The 25,909-nt window shown below is 40.1% G+C and overlaps 1 protein-coding gene across 1 annotated transcript in view; it reads right to left on the bottom strand.

Annotated features, from left to right (window-relative positions):
* Window positions 1-25,909, bottom strand: part of CCHR1.PART0H21orf91 (chromosome chr1.part0 C21orf91 homolog) — a 593,157-nt gene that overhangs the window by 193,493 nt on the left and 373,755 nt on the right. The window contains exon 3 of the mRNA XM_044068793.1: window positions 14,518-15,048. Within this exon, the coding sequence (XP_043924728.1) occupies window positions 14,518-15,048 (531 nt within the window). The remainder of the gene's footprint in view (window positions 1-14,517; window positions 15,049-25,909) is intronic.

Here is a 25,909-nt window from a genome sequence, read left to right as displayed (position 1 = left end):
AAAGTCAATAATCTTTCCAGAACTGAAGTTGAATTTTTAAAACAGCTCTGCACTAACAGGTCTATTCGGGTTATGAAACCCGACAAGGGAGGGGTGGTAATAATAATGGGTGTGGAAGACTACTTGAACAAAATGTTTTTGCATCTCAGTGATAATAATTTTTATGAAGAGACCTCTTTAAATATGGTGAACATTGCATATTCCAAAATTGACTGGTTACTTCAAGATATGTTGGACCAAGGTCAGATTGATATACACCTATGGTCACTGTTAAATGTTAAATTCCAGCCATATTTGGACTCCCTAAAATCCATAAAAATCTGTGTGATCCACCATTTCGTTCAATTGTTAATGCCTCGAGGTCTAAAAACCACTCTTTGGCTAGATATGTGGATTTTAGACTAAAAAATGTTTTGGATGGATATACACACATTTGTAGGGATTCATGGGATTTTTTAAGCAAGGTTTCTGAGGTTTGCTTTGATGACAACCTTATTTTTTGTACTATTGATGTGAACAATTTGTTTAATGTCATCCCACATGAGATAGGGTTCGATTGGTTTCATGAATTTCTTATGGAAAAGGGAACCTTTTGTAATAATGAGATCAATACCTTGGATTTGATGATGGAATTGGTGTTAAAAAACAATTTTGTATACATTGATGGCCATTATTTTCTCCAAAAAAAAGGGGGTGGCAATGGGGGCTGCTTGTGCCCCCATTTTTGTTAACATTGTTATGCTTAAATGGGAGACCAAGTTTGTGTTGAATTCTTTTGGCCCTTCACCACTTTGGAGTTTTTATCTCAGATTTTTGGACGACATTATTATTTTTTGGAACGCCACTGAGGTAGATTTACAACATTTTATTGAATACCTCAATCAAAATACCTGCATTCTGAAATTTAGTGCTAAGTGGGATAAGAATGAGATTAATTATTTAGATGTTCATTTTTCTAAAGACTGTGTGGGGAGAAGATTTGTTAGTCAAATTTATAGAAAACCAACTTTTTCGAATTGTTACTTGCATTATGAAAGCTGTCATCCGCCCCATCAGAAGAAAGGTTTGGTAAAAGCTCAATTTATTCGGCTGACCAGAATGACCTCTGAGGATGATATTTTTTTTTAGGGAAGCTGACAAACTTACTGAAATGTTTTTGGCTAGGGGGTATCCTGGTGCGCTTACTGAGGAAGTGTACTTTGAGGTGCGAGACGAAAGAAATAGAGGTTTTTATCCCCCTCTATTATGTAACTTTGGGACTAATGCTCTTGTAACGGATAGGGAGATTAAAGCTGGAGCTAGTAATTTGTCCCATGCTTCTTCTATTACTACATATACCCCAGAATGTTCAAAAATGTTTAAAATTGTGAATACATTCTGGCATGTTTTTTCTGTTTATAAAGAACTACAAGGGGTTTATAAAGAGGGAGTAAAAATGGTTTACAGAAAAGGGAGAGGTTTTAAAGAAATATTGGAAAGAGTAGGTCAAGACAATAAATGGGTCTCTACAAGAAAGAAAGGTACCCACAAATGTGGTTCTTGTAATTACTGTAGGTTTTTAATATAACTTAACAAGGTCTATGTAAATGGAAAGAGGATTTCTATGCATTTCTTTAATAATTGTAATACTAGGGACCTTGTTTATTTAGCTTTGTGCAAAAATTGTAATTGTTTCTATGTTGGAAATACTCAGCATAGGTTCAAGGAACACATTTATGAACTTTCCCTTGATATTAGAAAGGTTAACATGAATAATGCTCTTGCAAAACATGTTTTTGAAAACAGTGATCACGTTTTTGGGTTTGTTGCCATTGATCATGAATAGAGATCCCAGGAGGGTCCTTGGAATGAAATTTTAGAACTTAAAGAGTTGCAATGGCAAATCAGACTCAGTGCAGGTGTTTTTCATGGACTCAATGAAAATATTTCTATTTTAAGTGTTTTAAAGCTGAGATCTTTTTATTCAGGAGTGTGTAGGCAGGGCGAGGCGGAGAAGCCAGCAATAAAAAAAAAAAAAAAAAGTGTCAATTGAGATCTTTTTATATTTAATATTTCAATATTTTCATATGTATATATGGTTTTGTTTCAATTGTTGATTTGTATGTGTTTTTATTGGATGTTATTTTACATATGACTTGTGGGAGGGATATTTAAACTTTTTGGTGATCATTTCCTTTTGTTCTGAGGAAGTCTTGTGGATCTGCTTTGACGAAAGCACCTAACCTGTGTTTGTGCATTAAATTGGTCCATTTTTCCTGGAGCGACTGGTTTGTTTTGTTTCCTGTGTTGGTTCTTAGCCTGTGGTTTGTGTCTACTGTCATGGTTATTAACTTTATCTGACATGAATCATGGAGAAAAGAGAGTTCCTCAATGGGGTACTTAGCTTCAGAAGAATTTCTCACTCCGGTGTGGACAAACTGATGCACTCACAACTGCTTAGGGTTCCAATGGCAACAAAGACAGATGTCATGGTGTCGGCTGGCTGCCTTTATACCAAACCATTCTGATGTCAGAGTAGGGCACCCACCAGCTCAGGGAGGAGGGAGTTTTTTTACTCTGATAGTTGGGCCAACCAAGTGCTTCCGAAGCAGGAAATCCCATAATTCAGGACTGCAACAGTGAAGCACAAAGAACATCCAAGTGTTCCTTATTTGACATTGAAATCTAGGTTTAGAATGCCAGTCACAGTAGCCTACATCTGTAAACTATCCAAGCTAAGTGACAGCATTATCCTGGATGTAAAGTTTAACTCTGTGGTGACGAATGGCAAAAACAAACAGAAGCATTCCATTTTTCTAGCATAAAATTGAGATGCCACAAAGGAAGCAAGCAGTGTATGCAAATGGAAAAATTCTCTGAAAAAAATATTACAGTGAAATACAGAGATCAAGAACTTGCCCTCCTATCGGTTATGGAAATCCAAAATCAATGATGACGTGATGACGTATATCTTGATAAAAAGAACAACCAAAGTTCTGACAAAATATAGGCCTCCAGTTATCTTAAACTATTGCAAGTTTGCTCGAGATGCCCAGCAACAACAGTATCCAGCACAGAGTCAGTTTTCAGAACAGAATTCTACATTGTTTGAGTACCTTAAAACCAGATACAGAAATACTCGTCAACTAAGCAGCTATTCAAGTTTAACAGCGTCACATGCAGTGGTACAAAGATCCAAGGCTGGGTGAAAACACAACCTCGTCCTGCGATGAGATGGTTATGACAAGACAGTTGCAGGCTGGCAGAACAGACAGGTGAAGAGACAATGTAAGCAAACGCACCAGGCTGCCATATTGTGCCTGGCCTGCATACCACTGTAGTGTCTAGGCTGGGGAGAACAGCAGAACAAGGGCAAAGACAGTGGTGTGAGACAGAGTAGTGGATTATGCTGAGTTCAGAAAGTGGGTTAAAAAGAGTGAATGGACTGGAGGCAAATTAAGAATGTATGCTGACATACAGTGAAGTTAAACACTTACTATACATCTGGAATGGCAGGTACATCATCATCACAATCAAGACAAAACATGGCGGGTACATATCCTAATTGTGAATTTCTGCAGGCTACTGAAGTCTCACAACTTTACCCATAATCCACCAGTCTCGCAAGGACCTGAACTTCAGGTACGGAAGCCTCATGCAAGGCACAGCCCTGCTGAATAGCTACCAACACCGCCAACAACATACAACCACTAAACTGGAAAAGTCTGCCTGGACCAAACAGGGATTGGTCATAATGATAGATCTACTAATCCAAATCTACTGTTACAATAAATAACTTTCACATCTAGGACTGCATTCAGGACAAGTGACAAGCTATCCTCCTGAGTGAATCCTCTTGAAAGAATGCCCTAAATACTCTTCCGTAACTCAACCTTTTTGCTCAAGAATTATGGACAAAGGACCAAAATCAGGGACAAAGTTTATCCAATATTACTCTAACTTACTTCAAAGGTGTTAATTTCTCACCTTTCTAAGCCAGTAAAGTCTTTAAAAACTTCATGTTCAAAAAGCTCTCCCACTCAAAATCTATAAACACAACGCACTGAATGAAGAGAAGAACTACACAAACGTTCTGAAGACATCAGTAACTGTACTTACATAAGTAACTGTTGCTCACTAGAGGAACAGTATTCCATTCAAAATGTTCAGCCTTAAGCCGCAGTTTGTTCTTCTTTCAGCTTTTCCCAGTTAAGAATCGCCACAGCGGAACTTCGGTTCGCTAATGATTGGCAGTAGATTTTTATGGTACCGAGGTGCCAGCTCGACGCCCAACCTTCAACAAAGGCACGCCCATTCTACGCATGTCTTTCGAACGCCACACGACCGCGGGGAGGACATGCAAACTCCACACAGAAGGCGCTCCAGCCGAGAATTGAATGGGAGAGCCTCTTGCTGTGAGACAACAATGCTACCGCTGCACCACAGCGGCTTAAGCCACAGTAAAGTATCAAAATTCAACTTCCCCAAATGGGAAACCACTTCCTCCAGAATATGACTCACAAACCATTACCTTGTGGTTCAGAAGAAATTCCTCTCATTAAAGTATACCCACACAGAGTACAACAATGACCAATAAATACTTCAAGCAACTCTTGAAACTAATCAAATACTTTCGGGTGCTGTGTTCTTAAGCACTTCAAAGGTTGTAACAAACACCTTCTGGATAGGATAACTCCAGCCAGAAACATACATACAATATTACATACTGGCTCTTTACAAAATGTTAACCTCTCTGTGTCACTCTATGTGTTTTAGGATTTAATATTTGCTACACACCCCAAAACAGATAGAGGAGTGTTGCCATTCAGAAAACATACGTTCAAGTTCAGTTCTCTATCCTACACTGTACTTTGTGGACCCCATAACAATTCATGGTTTAGAAAATACAACTTTAGGTACCTTGTTATCTGCATTTACTTGCAAAGTACAGTTGTGTACACTTACCATAAATGTAGATGTTTGAGTGTATTCACTGTTGCAGTCATTACATTTGGGTAATCTGCTGGCAGGTTGCCCTCAGTTGGCCTGAATTCCAAAGTCTTGGGTCCTGCGTCGGTTGCTGTCTTCTCTTCCATGACGTCAGGTCGTCACGGGTATAAAACATGCAGCTGACGACATTTTCTTTAGTTTTTCCTGCCCCCGATGTTAGGTGCCCCCAAAAAGGTAGCAAAATATATATATATATATATATATATATATATATATATATATATATATATATATATATATATACACATGCATCAATATAAACCTTACCTTCATTTACAAGCAAATACACCACATAGATTGTAGAAGATAGAGAAGGAAAGATAAACACCAGAATGACAAGGGGATGGCGGGAGGGTAACCTGAACTGCAACAGTGAATACACTCGAACATCTACATTTATGGTAAGTGTACACAACTGTACTATGCTCTTCGTGTTTCACTGCTGCAGTCATTACATTTGGGTAGAATCCCAAAGTTATGGTTGGGAGGCTGGAGCTAAACAGCTTTAGGTGCGGCTATAAGGCCCTGCAGCATTGCAGTGGCAAAGCCTGCCCTGGACTTAGAGTAGAGAGGCAAATGATAATGCTTTGTAAAGATGTGAACAGAACTCCAAGTAGTAGTCTCTAGAATGTCTTTGGTTGGTACTCCTCTGAGAAAAGCTGCTGAAGTAGCTGCAGCTCTGGTGGAATGAGACCTAATGCCCTTGGGCACAGGTTTACCATGGTGTAAGTAGCAGAAATGGATGCAGTGGCTTATCCACTTTGAAATTGTCTGCTTTGTAATAGCCTTTCCTTCTGATCCTGTACCATACGACACTAGTAATTGCTCAGTTTTTCTTAGAGCTTTAGTCCCGTTCAAGTAGAATCTTAGCAGCGTGTGTACGTCCAAGGAATGCAGAATTCTCTCTCCCTTGTTCTGCGGATTTGGATAAAAGGTTGGCAGATGACTTGTTTGATTAAGAGCCACACTGGAAACCACCTTAGGCATAAAAGTAGGATTTGTCCTCAGAGACACCCTGTCTGGGTAAAATATGATAAAAGGCTCTATAGCCATGAGGGCCTGTAGCTCTGATACTCTTCTTGCTGAATTAATTGCTAGTAGCAGAGCTGTTTTCCATGACAAGAACTTTATATCAGCGGTAGCAGCTGGTTCAAATGGATGCAGCGTGAGCTCTTCCAACACATAATTGAGGTCCCATGCAGGTAATGGTGATCTTCTAGGAGGCCTTAAATTTTTGGCTCCTCTAAGATACTGCTTTAGTAAAGGATGAGAAAAAATTGGTGGATCTGTATTGTTGTTGTTGCGTCTTTCGGCTTTTCCCGGTTAGGGGTCACCACAGCGGAACTCCGGTCTGCTAATGATTGGCAGTAGATTTTTACGTGCCAAGTTGCCGGCCCTGTCGCACAACCTGCAACGAAAGGTACGCCCATTCACGCACGTCTCCACACAGAAGACACTCTAGCTGAGAATCGAACGGGACACTGCCTTATTGTGAGGCGTCAACGCTACCGCAGCACCACCACCGCGAGATATGTAATGAGCCGAAATGGCAGAGGAGTGGATTTTAATTGATGAGAAAGATAGGCCTTTATCAAGCATCTCAGTTAAGTATTGTAATATGTGAGGAATATCTGGTTCTGCTGTATCAGTTCCTTGTGCTGGATTCCAAGCACAGAATCTCTTCCATTTGTTAGCATAAGATTTTCTAGTACTAGGCCTTCTGGCTTCCAAAATGACATCCATCACAGCTTTACTGAGAGGTGTTGTTTGTATAACTACATGATCAGCCATGCTGCCAGGTTCAGTGTCTGTAGTTGAATGTGCAGGATCTGATTGTTTTGCTGGGACAGTAGTTGAGGACTTTGAGTCAAGGTCCAAGCTGGGTATTGAGACAAGTTCCTTAGGATTGGGTACCAGTACTGGTGGGGCCATTCCGGGGCAATTAGTATCATCTTTGGTTTCTCTTGTCTGACTTTTAGGAGGACCTTGGGGAGAAGAGGCAGAGGAGGAAAGGCGTAAACTGATAGGTTTTTCCAACTGAAGGATAGGGCATCCACTTTCCATGCTTGTCTGTGATAAGTCCTTGTGCAGAAACTTTTCAACTGATAATTTTGAGGAGAGGCAAACAGATCTATATATGAGCTCCCCCATTTCTCTGTTATCATGCTGAAGACTTGTGGATTTAGTTTCCACTCGTGAGGATCCATAAGGTTTCTGCTTAAGTCATCTGCCAGTGTATTTTGTTTTCCTGGCATGAATTGAGCTTGAAGATGTATTTGGTAGGACAAAGCTGTGTCCCACAGCGCCATGGCTAATCTGCAAAGGGGGTATGAGTGTGTGCTCCCTTGCTTGTTTATATACCACATGACTGTGGTGTTGTCTGTCTTTATCAGTAGTTGTCCTGGATGAAGTAAGTCCTTGAAGGCTGTTAGGGCATGTTGAACAGCTAGCATCTCTTTCTGGTTGATATGCAGATGCATTTGTTTTTGGGTCCATATGCCCTGAATGCATCTTCCTGCCATGTGGGCCTCCCAGGCATAATCCGATGAGTCTGTTGTTAAGGTTTGGCTGGCAGGGGGGAGAGTGAAGGCCCATCCCATGTTTTGGTGACATGCCTTTGCCCACCATAGAAACTCCTGTTGTAGGCAGGGAATGAGAGGAATCATTGCTTCCAGACTGTGAGAATGTTGACTCCATAAACTTTTTAGGTACCATTGAAGTTTCCTCATATGCAGTCTTGCATATGGAATAAGTAGGATGCAGGATGCCATGAAGCCCAGAGCCTGCAGAATTTGTCTTGCTGATAACTGGGTTTTTGTTGCCATCTGTTTGAAGTAAGTAGTAAGTTGCCTTTGCTTGTCTGGCATGAGGTAAGCCATCTGGGCAGTTGTATTCAAGCTTGCACCCAGGAATGTTATCTTTTGAGAGGGTACCAGTTGTGATTTATTTTCGTTTATTGTGTACCCTAGGCATGTTAGAAGCCTTTTCACAAACGCCAGGTGTTGAAGAGGAGTGTCGTTGTTCTCTGCTTGAATGAGACAGTCATCCAAGTAAGGATATATTTGTATACTTTTTGTCTGCAAAATGCAATTACTGGTGCCTGGCACTTTGTAAAGACCCTGGGCGCAGTAGATAAGCCAAAGGGCAGTGCAGAGAATTGGTAATGCATTAAGCCAGCCTTGAATCTGAGGTATCTTCTGCACGATTGTCTTACTGGGACATGCAGGTATGCCTCTTTTAGGTCTAAAGTCACCAGTCAAGCATTCTTGCCCAGCATGGGAAGAAGCTGCTGCAAAGTCAGCATTCTGAATTTTGGAATGTCCAGGTATGTGTTCAAAATCGATAAATCCAGTACTGGTCGCCAGGCCTTGTCCTTTCTGGGTACCAAGAACAGTCGAGTAAAAACCTTGTTCTTTTTCCTGATCTAGTACTGTCTGAATGGCCCCCATATCCATGAGGGATGCAACCTGTTTCTGTGCCTCTGCCCATTGATTTTTTGGCAGATCTGGCCAACCATTTGCCATTGGCAGAGTGTGGAAATGAAATTTGTATCCCTGTGATACAATGTTTAGTACCCACTTGTCCTGGGTTATTAACTGCCAATTTTGAGCAAAAAGTGCTAATTTTCCCCCTATGGGTGCTGCCAAAAGATAAGTGCTTGGTGTAGGCTCCCATGCTTCTTCTATTACTACATATACCCCAGAATGTTCAAAAATGTTTAAAATTGTGAATACATTCTGGCATGTTTTTTCTGTTTATAAAGAACTACAAGGGGTTTATAAAGAGGGAGTAAAAATGGTTTACAGAAAAGGGAGAGGTTTTAAAGAAATATTGGAAAGAGTAGGTCAAGACAATAAATGGGTCTCTACAAAAAGAAAGGTACCCACAAATGTGGTTCTTGTAATTACTGTAGGTTTTTAATAGAACTTAACAAGGTCTATGCAAATGGAAAGAGGATTTCTATACATTTCTTTAATAATTGTAATACTAGGGACCTTGTTTATTTAGCTTTGTGTAAAAATTGTAATTGTTTCTATGTTGGAAATACTCAGCATAGGTTCAAGGAACGCATTTATGAACTTTCCCTTGATATTAGAAAGGTTAACATGAATAATGCTCTTGCAAAACATGTTTTTGAAAACAGTGATCACGTTTTTGGGTTTGTTGCCATTGATCATGAATAGAGATCCCAAGAGGGTCCTTGGAATGAAATTTTAGAACTTAAAGAGTTGCAATGGCAAATCAGACTCAGTGCAGGTGTTTTTCATGGACTCAATGAAAATATTTCTATTTTAAGTGTTTTAAAGCTGAGATCTTTTTATTCAGAGTGGTGGTAGGCAAGGAGCGAAGCAGAACGTAAAAATATCAAAAATCCAGTGACAAAGTCAATCCACGACTATGAGTACTGAGCAGTGAAACTCTTTATTGGACAGACAAGCGCTTTCGCTATAAGTAGCTTCTTCAGGTCTATTACAATAATAATAATAATTACAGTAATAGACCTGAAGAAGCTACTTATAGCGAAAGCGCTTGTCTGTCCAATAAAGAGTTTCACTGCTCAGTACTCATAGTCGTGGATTGACTTTGTCACTGGATTTTTGATATTTTTACGTTCTGCTTCGCTCCTTGCCTACCACCACTCTGAATTTACTTTCTTATCTGTTTTGGCAAAGGAGCGTTTATCCATTAGGTGGCTATTCGTTTTTTACTTGAGATCTTTTTATATTTAATATTTCAATATTTTCATATGTATATATGGTTTTGTTTCAATTGTTGATTTGTATGTGTTTTTATTGGATGTTATTTTACATATGACTTGTGGGAGGGATATTTAAACTTTTTGGTGATCATTTCCTTTTGTTCTGAGGAAGTCTTGTGGATCTGCTTTGACGAAAGCACCTAACCTGTGTTTGTGCATTAAATTGGTCCATTTTTCCTTGAGCGACTGGTTTGTTTTGTTTCCTGTGTTGGTTCTTAGCCTGTGGTTTGTGTCTACTGTCATGGTTATTAACTTTATCTGACATGAATCATGGAGAAAAGAGAGTTCCTCAATGGGGTACTTAGCTTTAGAAAAATTTCTCACTCCGGTGTGGACAAACTGATGCACTCACAACTGCTTAGGGTTCCAATGGCAACAAAGACAGATGTCATGGTGTCGGTTGGCTGCCTTTATACCAAACCATTCTGATGTCAGAGTAGGGCACCCACCAGCTCAGGGAGGAGGGAGTTTTTTTACTCTGATAGTTGGGCCAACCAAGTGTTTCCGAAGCAGGAAAATCCCATAATTCAGGACTGCAACAGTGAAGCACAAAGAACATCCAAGTGTTCCTTATTTGACATTGAAATCTAGGTTTAGAATGCCAGTCACAGTAGCCTACATCTGTAAACTATCCAAGCTAAGTGACAGCATTATCCTGGATGTAAAGTTTAACTCTGTGGTGACGAATGGCAAAAACAAACAGAAGCATTCCATTTTTCTAGCATAAAATTGAGATGCCACAAAGGAAGCAAGCAGTGTATGCAAATGGAAAAATTCTCTGAAAAAAATATTACAGTGAAATACAGAGATCAAGAACTTGCCCTCCTATCGGTTATGGAAATCCAAAATCAATGATGACGTGATGACGTATATCTTGATAAAAAGAACAACCAAAGTTCTGACAAAATATAGGCCTCCAGTTATCTTAAACTATTGCAAGTTTGCTCGAGATGCCCAGCAACAACAGTATCCAGCACAGAGTCAGTTTTCAGAACAGAATTCTACATTGTTTGAGTACCTTAAAACCAGATACAGAAATACCCGTCAACTAAGCAGCTATTCAAGTTTAACAGTGTCACATGCAGTGGTACAAAGATCCAAGGCTGGGTGAAAACACAACCTCGTCCTGCGATGATATGGTTATGACAAGACAGTTGCAGGCTGGCAGAACAGACAGGTGAAGAGACAATGTAAGCAAACGCACCAGGCTGCCATATTGTGCCTGGCCTGCATACCACTGTAGTGTCTAGGCTGGGGAGAACAGCAGAACAAGGGCAAAGACAGTGGTGTGAGACAGAGTAGTGGATTATGCTGAGTTCAGAAAGTGGGTTAAAAAGAGTGAATGGACTGGAGGCAAATTAAGAATGTATGCTGACATACAGTGAAGTTAAACACTTACTATACATCTGGAATGGCAGGTACATCATCATCACAATCAAGAAAAAACATGGCGGGTACATATCCTAATTGTGAATTTCTGCAGGCTACTGAAGTCTCACAACTTTACCCATAATCCACCAGTCTCGCAAGGACCTGAACTTCAGGTACGGAAGCCTCATGTAAGGCACAGCCCTGCTGAATAGCTACCAACACCGCCAACAACATACAACCACTAAACTGGAAAAGTCTGCCTGGACCAAACAGGGATTGGTCATAATGATGGATCTACTAATCCAAATCTACTGTTACAATAAATAACTTTCACATCTAGGACTGCATTCAGGACAAGTGACAAGCTATCCTCCTGAGTGAATCCTCTTGAAAGAATGCCCTAAATACTCTTCCGTAACTCAACCTTTTTGCTCAAGAATTATAGACAAAGGACCAAAATCAGGGACAAATTTTATCCAATATTACTCTAACTTACTTCAAAGGTGTTAATTTCTCACCTTTCTAAGCCAGTAAAGTCTTTAAGAACTTCATGTTCAAAAAGCTCTCCCACTCAAAATCTATAAACACAACGCACTGAATGAAGAGAAGAACTACACAAACGTTCTGAAGACATCAGTAACTGTACTTACATAAGTAACTGTTGCTCACTAGAGGAACAGTATTCCATTCAAAATGTTCAGCCTTAAGCCACAGTTTGTTCTTCTTTCAGCTTTTCCCAGTTAAGAATCGCCACAGCGGAACTTCGGTTCGCTAATGATTGGCAGTAGATTTTTATGGTACCGAGGTGCCAGCTTGACGCCCAACCTTCAACAAAGGCACGCCCATTCTACGCATGTCTTTCGAACGCCACACGACCGCGGGGAGGACATGCAAACTCCACACAGAAGGCGCTCCAGCCGAGAATTGAATGGGAGAGGCTCTTGCTGTGAGACAACAATGCTACCGCTGCACCACCGCGGCTTAAGTTATGTACACTTACCATAAATGTAGATGTTCGAGTGTATTCACTGTTGCAGTTCAGGTTACCCTCCCGCCATCCCCCTGTCATTCTGGAGTTTATCTTTCCTTCTCTATCTTCTACAATCTATGTAGTGTATTTGCTTGTAAATGAAGGTAAGGTTTATATTGATGCATGTGTATATACAGGAAAAACTAAAGAAAATGTCGTCAGCTGCATGTTTTATACCCGTGACGACCTGACGTCATGGAAGAGAAGACAGCAACCAACGCAGGACCCAAGACTTTGGAATTCAGGCCGACTGAGGACAACCTGCTAGCAGATTACCCAAATGTAATGACTGCAACAGTGAAACACGAAGAACATCAGCACTCTCATCAATCACTGGATTCTTCAGACTGCTTCTGAAAACAAAATTCTTATTTCACAAACTCACTCGGACTTATGTTAACTGCAAACTGTTAAAATGCCTTCCTTGGTATACTTACACCTTCTAAAGCAAGTAAACCATGACGTTTAGTTATGTCTTCAATTTGTAGTGCATTGCTAAAGTGTGAAGCTGCCCCTCTTTTCCCTGGCTGACAGGCTCAGTCATCTATGACTATAAAGGCTTAAACTTCACAAACCTAGCCTGGCAGGCTTCAAATCAGATCTGTACAATCTGTTGAAATAGAGCACAAGACCCCTGTGCAAAAAAAGGTGGAATACAGGTTGTCTGTTAGTGCTATGATCAGATGACTTAAGACAAATCACAGTTTGACAATGTCTGCAAAAATAAATTTGTCAACATAAAAGGAAAAACACTTGGATGAGGTACAGAAACTGAGATGGAATTGTCCTTTAACTAGGCTAGTATAAAAAACAAAGGAGATATTTTACTTCACTGGCTCACCAGATGCACAGTAGCAAGCACCACCCAAACCCCGCCTGCGGTGTTTGACGTCACGGTTAAGCATTGAATATTCAAGCGGACTGTCTGCAACAGTAATTAATATTTATTATGTATAGTAAAATATTGCCGAATAATATGCACTAAATGGTATACTTGTGAAAATTGTGCACACTTAAAAACAGCTTAAATAGAAATGTGAGGGATGATAAAAGGACTGCACACTATGAAGAATTGCTACTTTTGTTCAATTTCAGATCAACCACTTAAGCATCTTAGACCCCGGGACACAGACATACAAATGTGTCATGTAATTTGTCTTTGAGACATTTAATAATTGTAGCCATATAGAAAACATTCTGCAGCCCATTCCAGTCATGGTGTTGGCAATCCAAAAGACTCCGAGAAATTAAACAGGGACGAACCATAAATTATTGCAAAATGGTATGAATCACAAATTGTCACAGCTGAAGTGACACCCCGACCTTATGTGCAAAAATGGGAAAAGGGGTTTTGGCTGGCGAGATGTATGAATCACAAAAACTGCAAGTAATAGTTCTGATAACAACATAGCTCAGTGACTTACTTAACTGCACTGTATTTAGCCTCAAAGAATTCTGATGGAGTATTTATTCTAAGTATATGTGCTATTCATATTCTGTTTTAACAGCAGTATATCAGGAGCTTCAACACCCAGGACAACTGCTGATACTAAAAGTTTTTGTGATGACGACTTACTGAGGTGAAATGTACTTTTCCTGAACTTTTTCATATCACTTGGATAAATACATGTTAAATGCTAAATTAGGATATGTGGGCCAACATTCCTTTGTTTTGACTACTCGGTATGTGTTTCTTGGAGGATCAATTTATTTCAGTAAGTTCAGACAAATGCCAGGTCTTAATGAGCACTGTCTGGTAATTTTAATAGTAATTGGGTTGACCTTTACATTGACACACTGGAGCAGCTGTCTTACTTATGTTTATATCAGTGGATTACTAAACTCATTCATTATAGACCATGCCTGTCTAACAGAGGTGAATACCTTATTTCTGCTACAACATTTTATTGTCTTGTCCATCCTTATGGTCGGAAAGAAATCTGTAAGATAGATAGGTCTGCTCTAAAATCTTTTTTTTTTTTCTAGAAATGTTATTACTTGGGTAAATGCCTTTAATACCTTTGTAAGGCAAACAACTGAAAAACTGTCTTCTTTAGAATAAATCCTTATTAGACTCAATAAAGTAAAACACCAGCTATTATGAATGGCATGTCAATCATGCCTCATTTCATATGCAGGTTCGCTTATCAACCATCCGTGCCACACACACTCCTGCACGAAACTCAGAGTAAGCCAGTGAAGTAAAATATCGCCAAAACAAATTGCCAGAAGGCATGAAACAGCTTTGACATCGTGCTCACATACATTTTGTTCTGTAAAGGTATGATGAAATTCATCATAACAAAGGCGCGACTGCATTTGACAAATTACAGGACTTGACTTCTTAAATTAAATGACAACTACTTACACTCTTCCTTGCTGTGGTACATCGTCCTTTTTTTCACTGCTGTATTGGACTGCTCTGTGGAAGGTTGATTTCTCTGAGATTTGTTTTCACTAGCCCACAAAATATTTTTTGCATGGAGTTCAGCATCAGAAGTACTTAGTATGCCAATACTATATTTGCCAGAACCATGATGATCCAATACGCCTTGGGCACAGTCTGAGAAACCTGAAGGCCAGCTAGAGGAGTACTTGGGAACTTGATAGTCAAGTGAAGGAAGAAACTGTCTACCTGCTGCATGTCCGTAATTTAGCAGTGGTTGTTGGGATTTCCCAGCATTCTTTGAAGAGTCATGAGCAGAGTCAGAGTCTTTATTTTGTGCATACTGAATAATCCAGTTTATCTTTTTGCTCAAAGCACTTTTTACTCCACCAGATGAACTCTGGGATACTTTGGCTCGGGGGCGGTCTTGATTTATTATCAAGTGACATTTTTCAAAGCAGTCCTTGTGTCCCCTTACAGAGTTTGTGTGCACCAAGTTTGATCTTGGAATACCTGTTGGGGAAGAAAGACAAAACTATGAGATGATGTTCAAATTACCATCAAAGACTTTAAAACGTGCTACATAAGACTACAAATTACCTTTCTTCCAGGACACTTGCCAACTTTAAACTCCCGGAAAAACGGTCTAAAAATCCCCTAGCTAGTAGTCAGCTATTCACCACTGCAAACTGCTGAAATGTAGATGGGTCTCATTAGAAGATGGGGTGAACACTATTAGGAATATGTCCATGCATCCACTTCATAACTGTCCATAGCTTTTTTGCAAATTTCCAGCCTGACAACAAACTCAAATCAACAAACAATTAGTAATGTTAGTTTGTTTCCCTGTCCTAACTAGCTGTACAACCATGTCACTCTGTGGGGGGACTTGTCTCAAGTGGGAATCTGAATTGTGCAGTCTTCTCTTAAAACACTAGCAGAGAGATGATGTTGAGAGGTAGCCATCTTTAACTGAGCTAGAATTATTACTTTACATGCTTACAATCCTCCCCTTACTGGCTGCAAAACATGAACCAATTATGTTATGAATCAACAGTCAGCATTCAAAAAAGCCCAGTTCAAATGCAGTTTGGATTTTTAATCCAGCAGTGAAAGAAGTACACTGCTTTGGATGCGTTGGTGCATCTTCTTCAGTACTAACACCTTCTATGCCAAGTCTAATGTGAAACATCTGCTTCCACATATACCAAATGTTAAATTGGAAGAGAATGCTCCTGGGCTGGGCTCAAGCCTTGTCTTGCCCCTGTGTACAGACCTGAAATGCATGGAATTTTACCAAATGGCTCTTACACAGTGTAACCAAGCCAATTTTCTCCTCCAAGAGACAGGCGAGGCATCGCTGGCCATTCATTCCCATCCCTCTGCACCTCAGTCCTGTAGTAACCTGGGTTGCTATTCAAACCCAGGTCATGCGGTGCACAGTCAAGGTTTGCAGGATCTTCTACTGAAGAAGACGAAGAGTGCAAAATGAAAATGACAGTCTAGAAAATGAAAAAACTGAATACGGATGAAATTCAAAAGTCTGCAAAGATATAAAGGCTAGTGAAAGAAGCTGTTATATTGGCTGAGGGCAGGCAATGATTGTTATATACTATTTAGAATAACTGACTCATGTTACAGATTTCTAGGTAATGCTGCTGTTGCAAAAGCACTTGTAGTGGGCTTCCTGTACTTTGAGAAAGAATCTGAATTTAGAATAGGAGGAGACCTATTTTAAATTTACTTGAAGGGATTTACAATTTGAGAAGCCATAACCAACAAAGAATCATCTGTACAGCACAATTTTTGCTTTTGTAAAAGTGGAGCAACAATGTTTTCCAAGGGCATATAGTAGTTAATCTGTAAACATTACAGACAGCATACTGCAGATAGAGTTGTTTTATATACATGTGTGTTTGTATGCACGTGTACATTATATACATATATAAATTTACATAAGAAGAAGCCTACATTCCAGAAGAGCAAGTCGTACACATCTCCTGACTGCCATTCCACCTTCAGGAAGACAAGAAGTGGGATTGTTGTCAAAAAAACAGTTTACTAATTTTAACTTTGGTAACATGAATATGGTAAGGCTTTGATCCTACCAGACACTAAGATGTCTGAATTATGGGGCAGTTTCAATGGGTCCCATTTGACTTTGAAGGATGTGCCAAGTTTGTGGACTATGGACAATTTCTTGTATGCTCCAAATATCATGTATTTATTTATTTTTTAGCACTTAGGATTTAGTCTGTGTTCAACTAGTCAATTGGATACTTTAACTAGATCTTGTAAGTCTTTACTGTAGGGTTACAGGAATTTGCTCTACAAATTATATCATCTTTAGCAGAACATATTAATGAGAGAAACACGTGTTAAGTGCCCACATAAGAGCAAAAACACAAATGTTTCTCCACAACTTCTCTTCCACTGTCAGTAAATCAGAGCTACAAAACCCAGACTTAGTATTGTCAATACTGGTACTGTTAGGAAATGGGGTTTTAGAACATAATTGATAGGATGAGGGGCAAGGGTAGGGGTTCACTCCCCTGATCCACTTTACTTGTGTGCTAACAGAACCACTAATGAAGACAAAAGGACACAAAACATACACAACCCTAATCAGGCACAACATTAAATCTATCCCCTTATCCAACATAACCCGCAAACAGTCGCACATACACACTACTTGCTATTATGCAGGCCTGCACATTATTAAAACCACTACATTCAGTAAAACATTCAATTCCCTGTATACGCCTACATATGTACACTACATAAACCTTGATTCAACCAAATGTGACTTTCACAATTGTCACTCATTTGTCTACTTATTCTTTTATAGTCATGCATTTGTGTTTCTCACATTTGTATTTTCTACAAAATGAATAGCAAAGCTGTCACATCATCAGCATATAAAATTACTCAAATGTGTGGGAGGTCAGCAGGAAATTTACTGATGAAAAGAGAATAGGAACTGATCCTTGTTGGAAACAAGAAAAGGAAGAGGAGCCCGTATGTACTTGACAGAATCTAATGTTCAAGAAATCAACAAACCATGTCAGAGCTTGATGGTGTTTTCTTCTCTTAATGTTGTTGTCTTTCGGCTTTTCCCGGTTAGGGGTCGCCACAGCAGAACTCCGGTCCGCTAATGATTGGCAATAGATTTTGACGAAAGCCGAGGTGCCAGCTCGATGTTCAACCTTCAATGAAGGCACGCCCATTTATGCATGTCTTTCGAACGTCCACCCAACCGCGGGGAGGACAAATTAAGATTGACAATGAGTTTACTCATTATAAATACGAGTACAACCGTATTTTCTCCAGTATCGATTCCTATCTTAACAAGCTTAAGGCAAATAAGGTTAAAAAGTTGGACAGAGACTTGAAAGCCTATAATGATGGATTAGCTTATCCTCGACCTCCTGTTTCTCAAACCTGGCAAGGTGCTAAAAATCAAGGGTATTCTAACTTCAATAAAAGTAAAAGTGTAGTGCCTGTAGATAACCAGCATGAAGTACAGCAACCTTTTTTGAATGGGTCATTTCATGATGGACTAGTACAATCTACATCAAATAGAAATGATCCAGTACAACATGTCAATCAACCTGGGCACTACAATTTGCGATCTAATAACCCTAATTTTTTAGGGGCAAGGCAGAAGCAACAAACTGGCCATATAAATCAAAAGAGAAAACAGAAGAACAACTAAGTTGTGACCTGTGTACTACTCCTTTCACTTATACTAGTGTTTTCGCTGACTGTGAACCTGAAGGGCCACTTGTTACTACTGGTTTAAATAATAGTATTGTGCCTTTTGATTATTCTGTTAATCTTGATGCTTCACTAGTATTAGAAGATTCAGTTTCTAGAACTAAACACCCTGTGTTATTAACTAACATTAGTGGTGATTTCACAGTTTACAATTTTTCTCAAATTGACATTTCGTCTGATTTAATAGCATTACTGTCTAAAGGCTATACTTATGTTCCACCTCAAAGATTAGATTTAGTTAGAACTATTATTGATTTAAAATTGTATACTAGAAAACTTAATTTAAACATGATGATGGGTAACTCCCTCACCAGTGAATTTCACCAATTTAGAATACCGAGCACCTTTAATCCACCATTAAATCCTTTAATTAAAGTCTTTGAACAGATTTGTGAACTCGATATCCGCAACTTAGCACTGTCTAAGCATTTTGAGTATTTTAGTTTTTATAAAGAAAAGGACTTTCAAAAAGAAAGGGATTGTCTTAAGTTTATAAAAATGAATGACATTAGAATATGTAAGCCTGATAAGGGGGGGGGGGGGGGGTTATTTTTGACAATTCTGATTATTCTAACAGGATGTCTAACTTGTTAAATTCCCCCTCTTATTCTGAGAGTTCCCTGTCTGAAATCAACAAAGCATATAGCTTAATTAAGAATGTCATTAAAGAGTTGTTTATTGAGGGGAGGATTACTCAAACTATTTATAACTACATGTCCACTACTTTTCCTAGATTTCCTTGTTTATTTGGTATACCCAAAATACATAAAAGTCTAGAAAATCCACCCATGCGGCCATTAGTTGATAGTAGAGGTTCTCCCACTTACGCATGTGCTAAAGTGGTCGATTCTATCCTACAAAAGTACTTGGTTAATATAAAACAAATATGTAAAGATTCATAGACTTTTTTAAAGAACATAAATGATTTAGAATTCAAGCCTAGATTCAACTTTTTGGCCATTGACGTAAGAGATTTACATACCTATATTCCACATGGTTTAGCTTCTGAATGGGTTAATGAAATTTTAAAGCTTCAGGGGTGTCCTTCAGATGAAATTTTATTGGTTGAGGAACTACTTGGTTTAATTCTTGACAATAATTTTTTTTGTTTTTGAAGGATTGTTTTTCTCCAGAAGATCGGAGTAGCTATGGGTTCACCCTGTGGGGCCAGTGTGGCCAATATGGTCATGGCCTACTGGGAACACCTGTATGTATTTAACAACTGTAATTTCAAGGACCATATTATTTTTTACACTCGGTTCCTTGATATTTTTATACTGCTTGATGGTGATGTAGGATGTAGTGAACTACTAGTTGATTATTTTAATACTACTACTTCCTTTTTAAAGTTTACACACACTTTTGATTCTATTTCTATAGCTTACTTGGACATTACCCTTTCTAAGGACTGTTTACTTGATAGATACACAGCTTCTATTCACAGAAAGAAAACTTATTGTAACTCAATGTTACATTATTCAAGTTGCCACCTGTTCCATCAGAAACGGGCTATTATTAAAGGACAATTGGTCTGTGCAGCTCGTATTATTACTGTGGATGATGCCTTCCATAGTGAATGTGATTTCATTAAGGAAATGTTCCTGGCCCGTGGCTACCCAGAACTTTTGATTGATGAAATCATAAATGAGGTCTCCTTGAAACGACAGTCCCAATTCTATACACCTCTTTTGAACAATGTTGTGCGTTGTTCTATTAGTGCAAATAGATCTACCAACACTTCTACTGATGAAATTGAGGTCCAACAACATGAAACTAATCAGTACAATATTTCTTTTATAACTACTTACAATGTAAACAGCAGCCATTGTTTTAAGATTGTGAGAAAAAATTAGGACATTTTTAAAAGTGACAACGTTGTCCATTCAAGTGTAGGTGAACGTCCTTTAGTAACTTATAGAAGAGGTAAGAACCTTAAAGCATATTGTGAAAATAGTAGTGTGAATTTAACCAGAACACCAGGCATGTATAAATGCCAAGCTTGTAATTACTGTGCCTATATTTTGGAATCTAATAGATTTTGTGTTAACAACTTGCATTTTAATTTGAAATGGAGAAATAATTGTAACTCAAAAATGGTTGTTTATCTTGCTATGTGCCAGTATTGTCCAGCTTACTACGTTGGCAAAACTGAAAGGAAGCTCCGCAACCGTATTTACGAGCACTTGTATGCAATTAGGAAACATAAGCTCGAAAACGCCTTAGCTAAACATGTTGAACAATGCCCTGATCATTGTTTTAGGTTCATTGTCATAGACCAAGTGTGTAGTAATTTAAGAGGTGGCCCAGATGTACTTAGACTGGATGAATTAGAACTTACATGGCAAATTAGGCTGAATGCTTATAGTCTTCCTGGCTTAAATGAAGGATGTACTATAAGTAGTATTCTAAAGCTTAAAAGTTTAATTCGTTAAGTTAATTAATCTGTTTTTTAATGTATTTTTATTGTTTGAGTGATGTTAACTTGATAATAGTTAGAGCTACTTGTTTTTAAAAGTGGGTGGTTACATTGTGTGTTTTTTAACTTTCTTGTTGATTGGTTAATCAATTGTATTTAAATGTGTTCCAGTTATTTTGTATCTGTCTGAAGAAGTTTGTGAACTATCATAAACGGAAAGCACTTAACTATTACTACGAGTGCCTTCTTTTTACTTTGCTCAGTAATTTGTTATTCAGTTTGTTTGTGCTTGGTGTTTTTTACTTTTTTACAATCTGACAATGAAACAAACAGTTGATCCATTTTTCTGAAGTCTTTTGTTCTGTGTAATTAGAAATGCATCTGTCTATGAACATCAGGTCGGTGAAGCATATACTCTGCCTTATTAAATAGTTGGGGGGGGGGACTGGTAAGTCTATGGACTGATTCAAGTTGGATTCTGAACATACGTTTGATAAAACGGTTGGGTTTGTTTGGAGTGACACCCTGTCACTGAGAAACAATATACATGTGCATTTAATAGACGATGCTTGTAACTCCGAAACCCTCCTAGCTGAGGTGATGGCCACTAGGAAAATGGTCTTCCATGTTAAAGAATTTAAGTCACATGATGACGCAGGTTCAAAAGGGGGGGGTTATCCTGGATAGTATACAATTCAGGTTCTATGGTGGTAGTGGGGTGGTGTCAAAAGATTAGTGCTGCTTAGAAAAGCCTTTAATAGTATATGGGACATATTACTTGGTCCTTCATTCCCAAAATGAAAATTTGAGATTGCTGCTAATTGTGCTTGAATATAGCTGCAGCTGCTCCCTCATTAAAAAGCTTCATCAAGAACTCTATAAAGGAAGATATAGGTGCTGAACAACAGTCAGTATGATTCTCTAATGCCTAGATTGAAAATATGTTCCATTTGCGGAGATATAATCTTCTCGTAGATGTCTTGTGAGAAGAAATCAGGATATGGTGTGCTGCAGATGAAAGGTTTTGTAGCCTGGCTATATTTCGAATTACATCAGCCAAGCTGTCAACTTGAGGGTCTGAAGGGATGGATGGAGAGCCCCTGATGAATGGATCAGGAGATCTGGTACTGGGTCCAGAATTCAAGGCTCTTCCTGAAGATGAAGCCATAGGAAGGGGAACCAAATCTAGCAAGGCCAGTAAGGGGCTATCAGAATTAAGGACCTTCCCAAAACACTGGCTTTCTGAAGAACTTTGGGTATCAAAGGAAAAGGGGAGAAAGCATAGAGACCCAGGGGCCAATCGTGTACAAGTGGGTCTACTTCATAACACAAATCTCATAACGTTGAATTTCATAACATTGAGACCAAAACATCTAAATCCCAAAACACTGAAAACTCAAAACACTGAAAAGTCACACTGAGGTTAGGAAATTAACTTTTTTGCACTGTAGTGCGATCTTGGAGTTGATACATTTAATTTACAGGGGGTGTGGGGGCCAGAGCCCCCCAAATGGGGGGTGCAGGGGAGCTTGCCCCCCCCACAGAAACATACTATAAAGTGTGTTTGTTAGTTAGGTGCTGTAGGTGGAGGGGATCTTATTTACTTGTGCAATGTAGTTTTCAGTGTTATGAAGCACACTTTCAATGTCCTGAGTCTTCAATGTTTTGGGTTTTCAGTGTTTTAAATTTTCAATGTTATGGTCTCAATGTTATGAAATTCAACGTTATGAAATTTCAATGTTATGAAGTAGGCCCGTACAAGTGCACCCCTTGGGGATTCCCCCTCGGGGGGGGGGGGATTAGGGCAAAGTAGCTGCTGCATTTTGTGTTCATGGACGTGGCAAAAAGATAGCAGCAAGGCTGGCCCCATTTTCGGAAAATCATTTCCACCACTTCTTGTTTCAGGGACCACTCATGAGGCATTAGAATTGCTCTGCTGAGTTTGTCTGCTATTTCGTTGGATTTCCCTGGGATGTGTGTTGCTGTCAGAAAGCGTTGGGAGGAAGTTGCCCACTGCCATACTCTCAGTGCCTCTCAACAAAAGGGGTAATATATTTGGTTCTGCCTTGTTTGTATATATACCAAACAACTGACATGTTGTCTGTTTGGACTGCAACTGTTCCTAATGGGAGATAGTCTTGGAATGCCTGGAATGCCTGCAATGCCAGAAGCACCGCTCTCATCTCTAGGACATTGATATGCAAATGGGCCTCTTGATCCTGCCATCTGTCGTGGGCTGTCCTTCCCTGATAATACCCCCCCACACACTTGGTCACTGTGGCTAGAGGAGATGGGAGAATGAAGCGACGACCTAAGGTCACTTGATCCGAGTGTAACCACCAACGTAGGTCTCTCCTGCAAGATTCTGTTAGCATTATCTGATGCGACATTGGAAGTTCCTGCATGGACCATTGGGTGAATAGAAGCCACTGTAAGAATTTCATGTGCATCCGGGTTAGGGAGATTACATTAATTAATTGCTGCTGCCACTGTGCCTAATACTTTGAGAACTGTCCTTGCTTTAGTCTATGTTTTTAAGAGGAGGTCTCGAACTTGTGCTCAAAGGGTCTGTATCCTGTCTGGTGGAAGTTTTACCATCACTGTAATAGTGTCCAACTCTGCACCTATAAAAACGATATGTTGAGACGGCAATAAGGCAGATTTTTCGTAGTTTAGTGCAATTCTTAAATCAGCACAGAGATTCAAGGTGGTGTCTCTTACTTGTGAAAGTAGATGATTGGTGGTGGCGGTTAGGAGCCAGTCGTCTAAATATGGAAACACTCGGAATCCTGAATGCCTCAGGTGAGCCACAGCCACTGCCATGCATTTGATGAATACTCTGGAGGCTGTAGTGAGACCAAAGGGCAGCGCTCGGAATTGGCAATGACTGGCTACCAGCCTAAAGCGTAGGTGACTCCTGGATGGCCTGTCCATCTTTATGTAGTAGTATGCATCCTGGAGGTCTACAGAGCACATCCAATTGTCTTTTCCCAGAAAAGGGAGTATAGACTGCAGTGTAACCATCCAGAACTTTGTCTTTTTTACAGATGCTTGGTGCCAGAGCCATGGGCTCAAGCTCAATGCCAAGAAGTGTATAGTTATCCCCTTTGTGGAAAAACATGTACCCATGAATTACCACATAGGTGGCAGTACACTAAACACCGAAAGTGTGATAAGAGACTTAGGAACACAGGTGGACAGTGGTCTCACCTTCGATAACCACATAGCACAACAGTCAGGAAATCCTTCTATGTGGCACACCTCATCAACAAGGGCTTTTCATCCAGAAAAAAGGTAGTCATTGTCCCACTGTACTCATCCCTCATTAGACCCATCATAGAGTACAATGTCCCGTTTGGTATGTACCTCACAAGACATCTGCAACAACTGGGAAGGCCGCAGAAACACCTCACTAAAAGAACCACAGGCCTAAAGCAGATGACCTATGCTGACAGACTAAAAAAAAACCCAGCTATACTTTGTAGCATATCGTCTACTCAGAGGCGATCTCTGCTTAGCATACAAGGCCAAGTCAAACCCAGAGCTGTTGGACATGCTACACTTAAAGAAATCCCAATCCATTGGAGCCACACGCTTCAGGGACCTAAACCTTGTCATCACAATGAACAAAACATGCTGGAGGGATAGGTTCCTGACCCAGAGACTCCCCATACTCTGGAATAAACTGCCCATACATGTCAAGCAGAGCGCCACCTTGCCTCTCTTCAAAAGGAACCTTGACGACTGGATGGCAGATAGGAACTTTACCCTGGGGATCACGTCAGTCGCCCTGCTAGACAGGGGTCCAGGGAAGTAAATATTGTGGGAAGAAATAGCCAGGGAACTGTTATGGCTAGGCTTGTATAGGACCTAGGGCCGATAGCTTAGTACCAACCTATGAAACTATTTGTTCAGTCTGCTGAGATCCAGTACAGGTCTCCAGTCCCCTGTTTTCTTTGGAACTAAAAAAAACCTTGAGTAAGTCCCGGATCCTATCTGGTCTGCGGGGACCGGTTGGAGGACTCTTTTTTCTAGCAATTTCTGAACTTCTATGGTTGCTTGCTTCCTGTGACTGGGTGGAACGTCCAGAATCCTTTTCATTAGTGGGGGTGGCATGGAAAAGGGTATAGAGTAACCTCTGGATATGATACTTGGTACCCACTTGTCTTTTGTTATTTTTAGCCAGGCATCTAGGTACAAAGATAAGCAACCCCCGACTGCCTCCAGAGAGGGACAGGCAGGCCTTCTTTCAGGAGCACTAAAAGGGTTTACCAAAGAAAGATTCTCAGTCTCCCTGGTTTTGCAGACCGCCTCTGTCACCTGGCCGGCGTCTTCCATTATTACTTCCTCCTCTGCCCCTGGAGGAAGGTTCACCATGTGTGTCTTGAAAGGCTCTCTGGGAGTTTTGAAACCACATTTTCCCTTCCTTTTGACCCTTGGGATAGGGTCTAGAAGGTGTGGAAAAATGGACAGTAGAGAGAGCCTTTCCTTCCTGTTCACACCTGGTTAGTGTTTCTTTGACTTTAGGCCCGAACAGGGACGAGCCATTGAAGGGGGTGTTAATAAAGGATGACTTGAAGGGTTCCGCAAAGTTACACAAGCGCATCCAGGAATGTCTCCTAAGGGCAATTCCTGAACCTGCTGACCTACTCACTCCATTGGCTGCATAAGAAACAAGCCTCATGGACAAGTTCACTACTGAATTAAGGGTGGAAAGCTGGGTGGACACTTTACCTGTTATCCCCACAGCTACTGAACCCTGGAGAGTGTCTCCAAGCTACTTCAGGAGATCTCTCTGTAGCCTAGTGAAATGGATAAGATAATTCAGTGACCTGAGTGTGAAGATCGTTGAAGAAAACATGTACATGTCCACCATGCGCAAGTCTTTGTTTGGAGGATGGACAGAGGATGTACCTCTCAGACCATTCCTTTTTGGTGGGCTGCTGCCGCCACCACCATAGCATCTACTGGGACACCTTTCATTTGAAAAGTTTTGTCTTCCGGAGAAGTGATACATTTATTTGACCTCCTAGAGACAGGTTCCACTGTGTCTGGAGACTCCCACTCCTTTTGACAAACCAGTTCCATGAGTTCGTCAAAAGTCGGAGACACCCAAGTGGGGGAAGGGTGAGACCCAAAAGCCTTCAGGTGAACAGATTCCTCATCAGAAGGGGTGATGGG

Source organism: Protopterus annectens, chromosome 1.part0 (genome assembly GCF_019279795.1).
Source record: "Protopterus annectens isolate FY-2018-M chromosome 1.part0, PAN1.0, whole genome shotgun sequence".
NCBI classification, from domain to species: Eukaryota; Metazoa; Chordata; order Ceratodontiformes; family Protopteridae; genus Protopterus; species Protopterus annectens.
The sequence above is the reverse complement of the archived record's forward strand: the minus strand, read 5'-3'. Positions and strand labels throughout refer to the sequence as shown.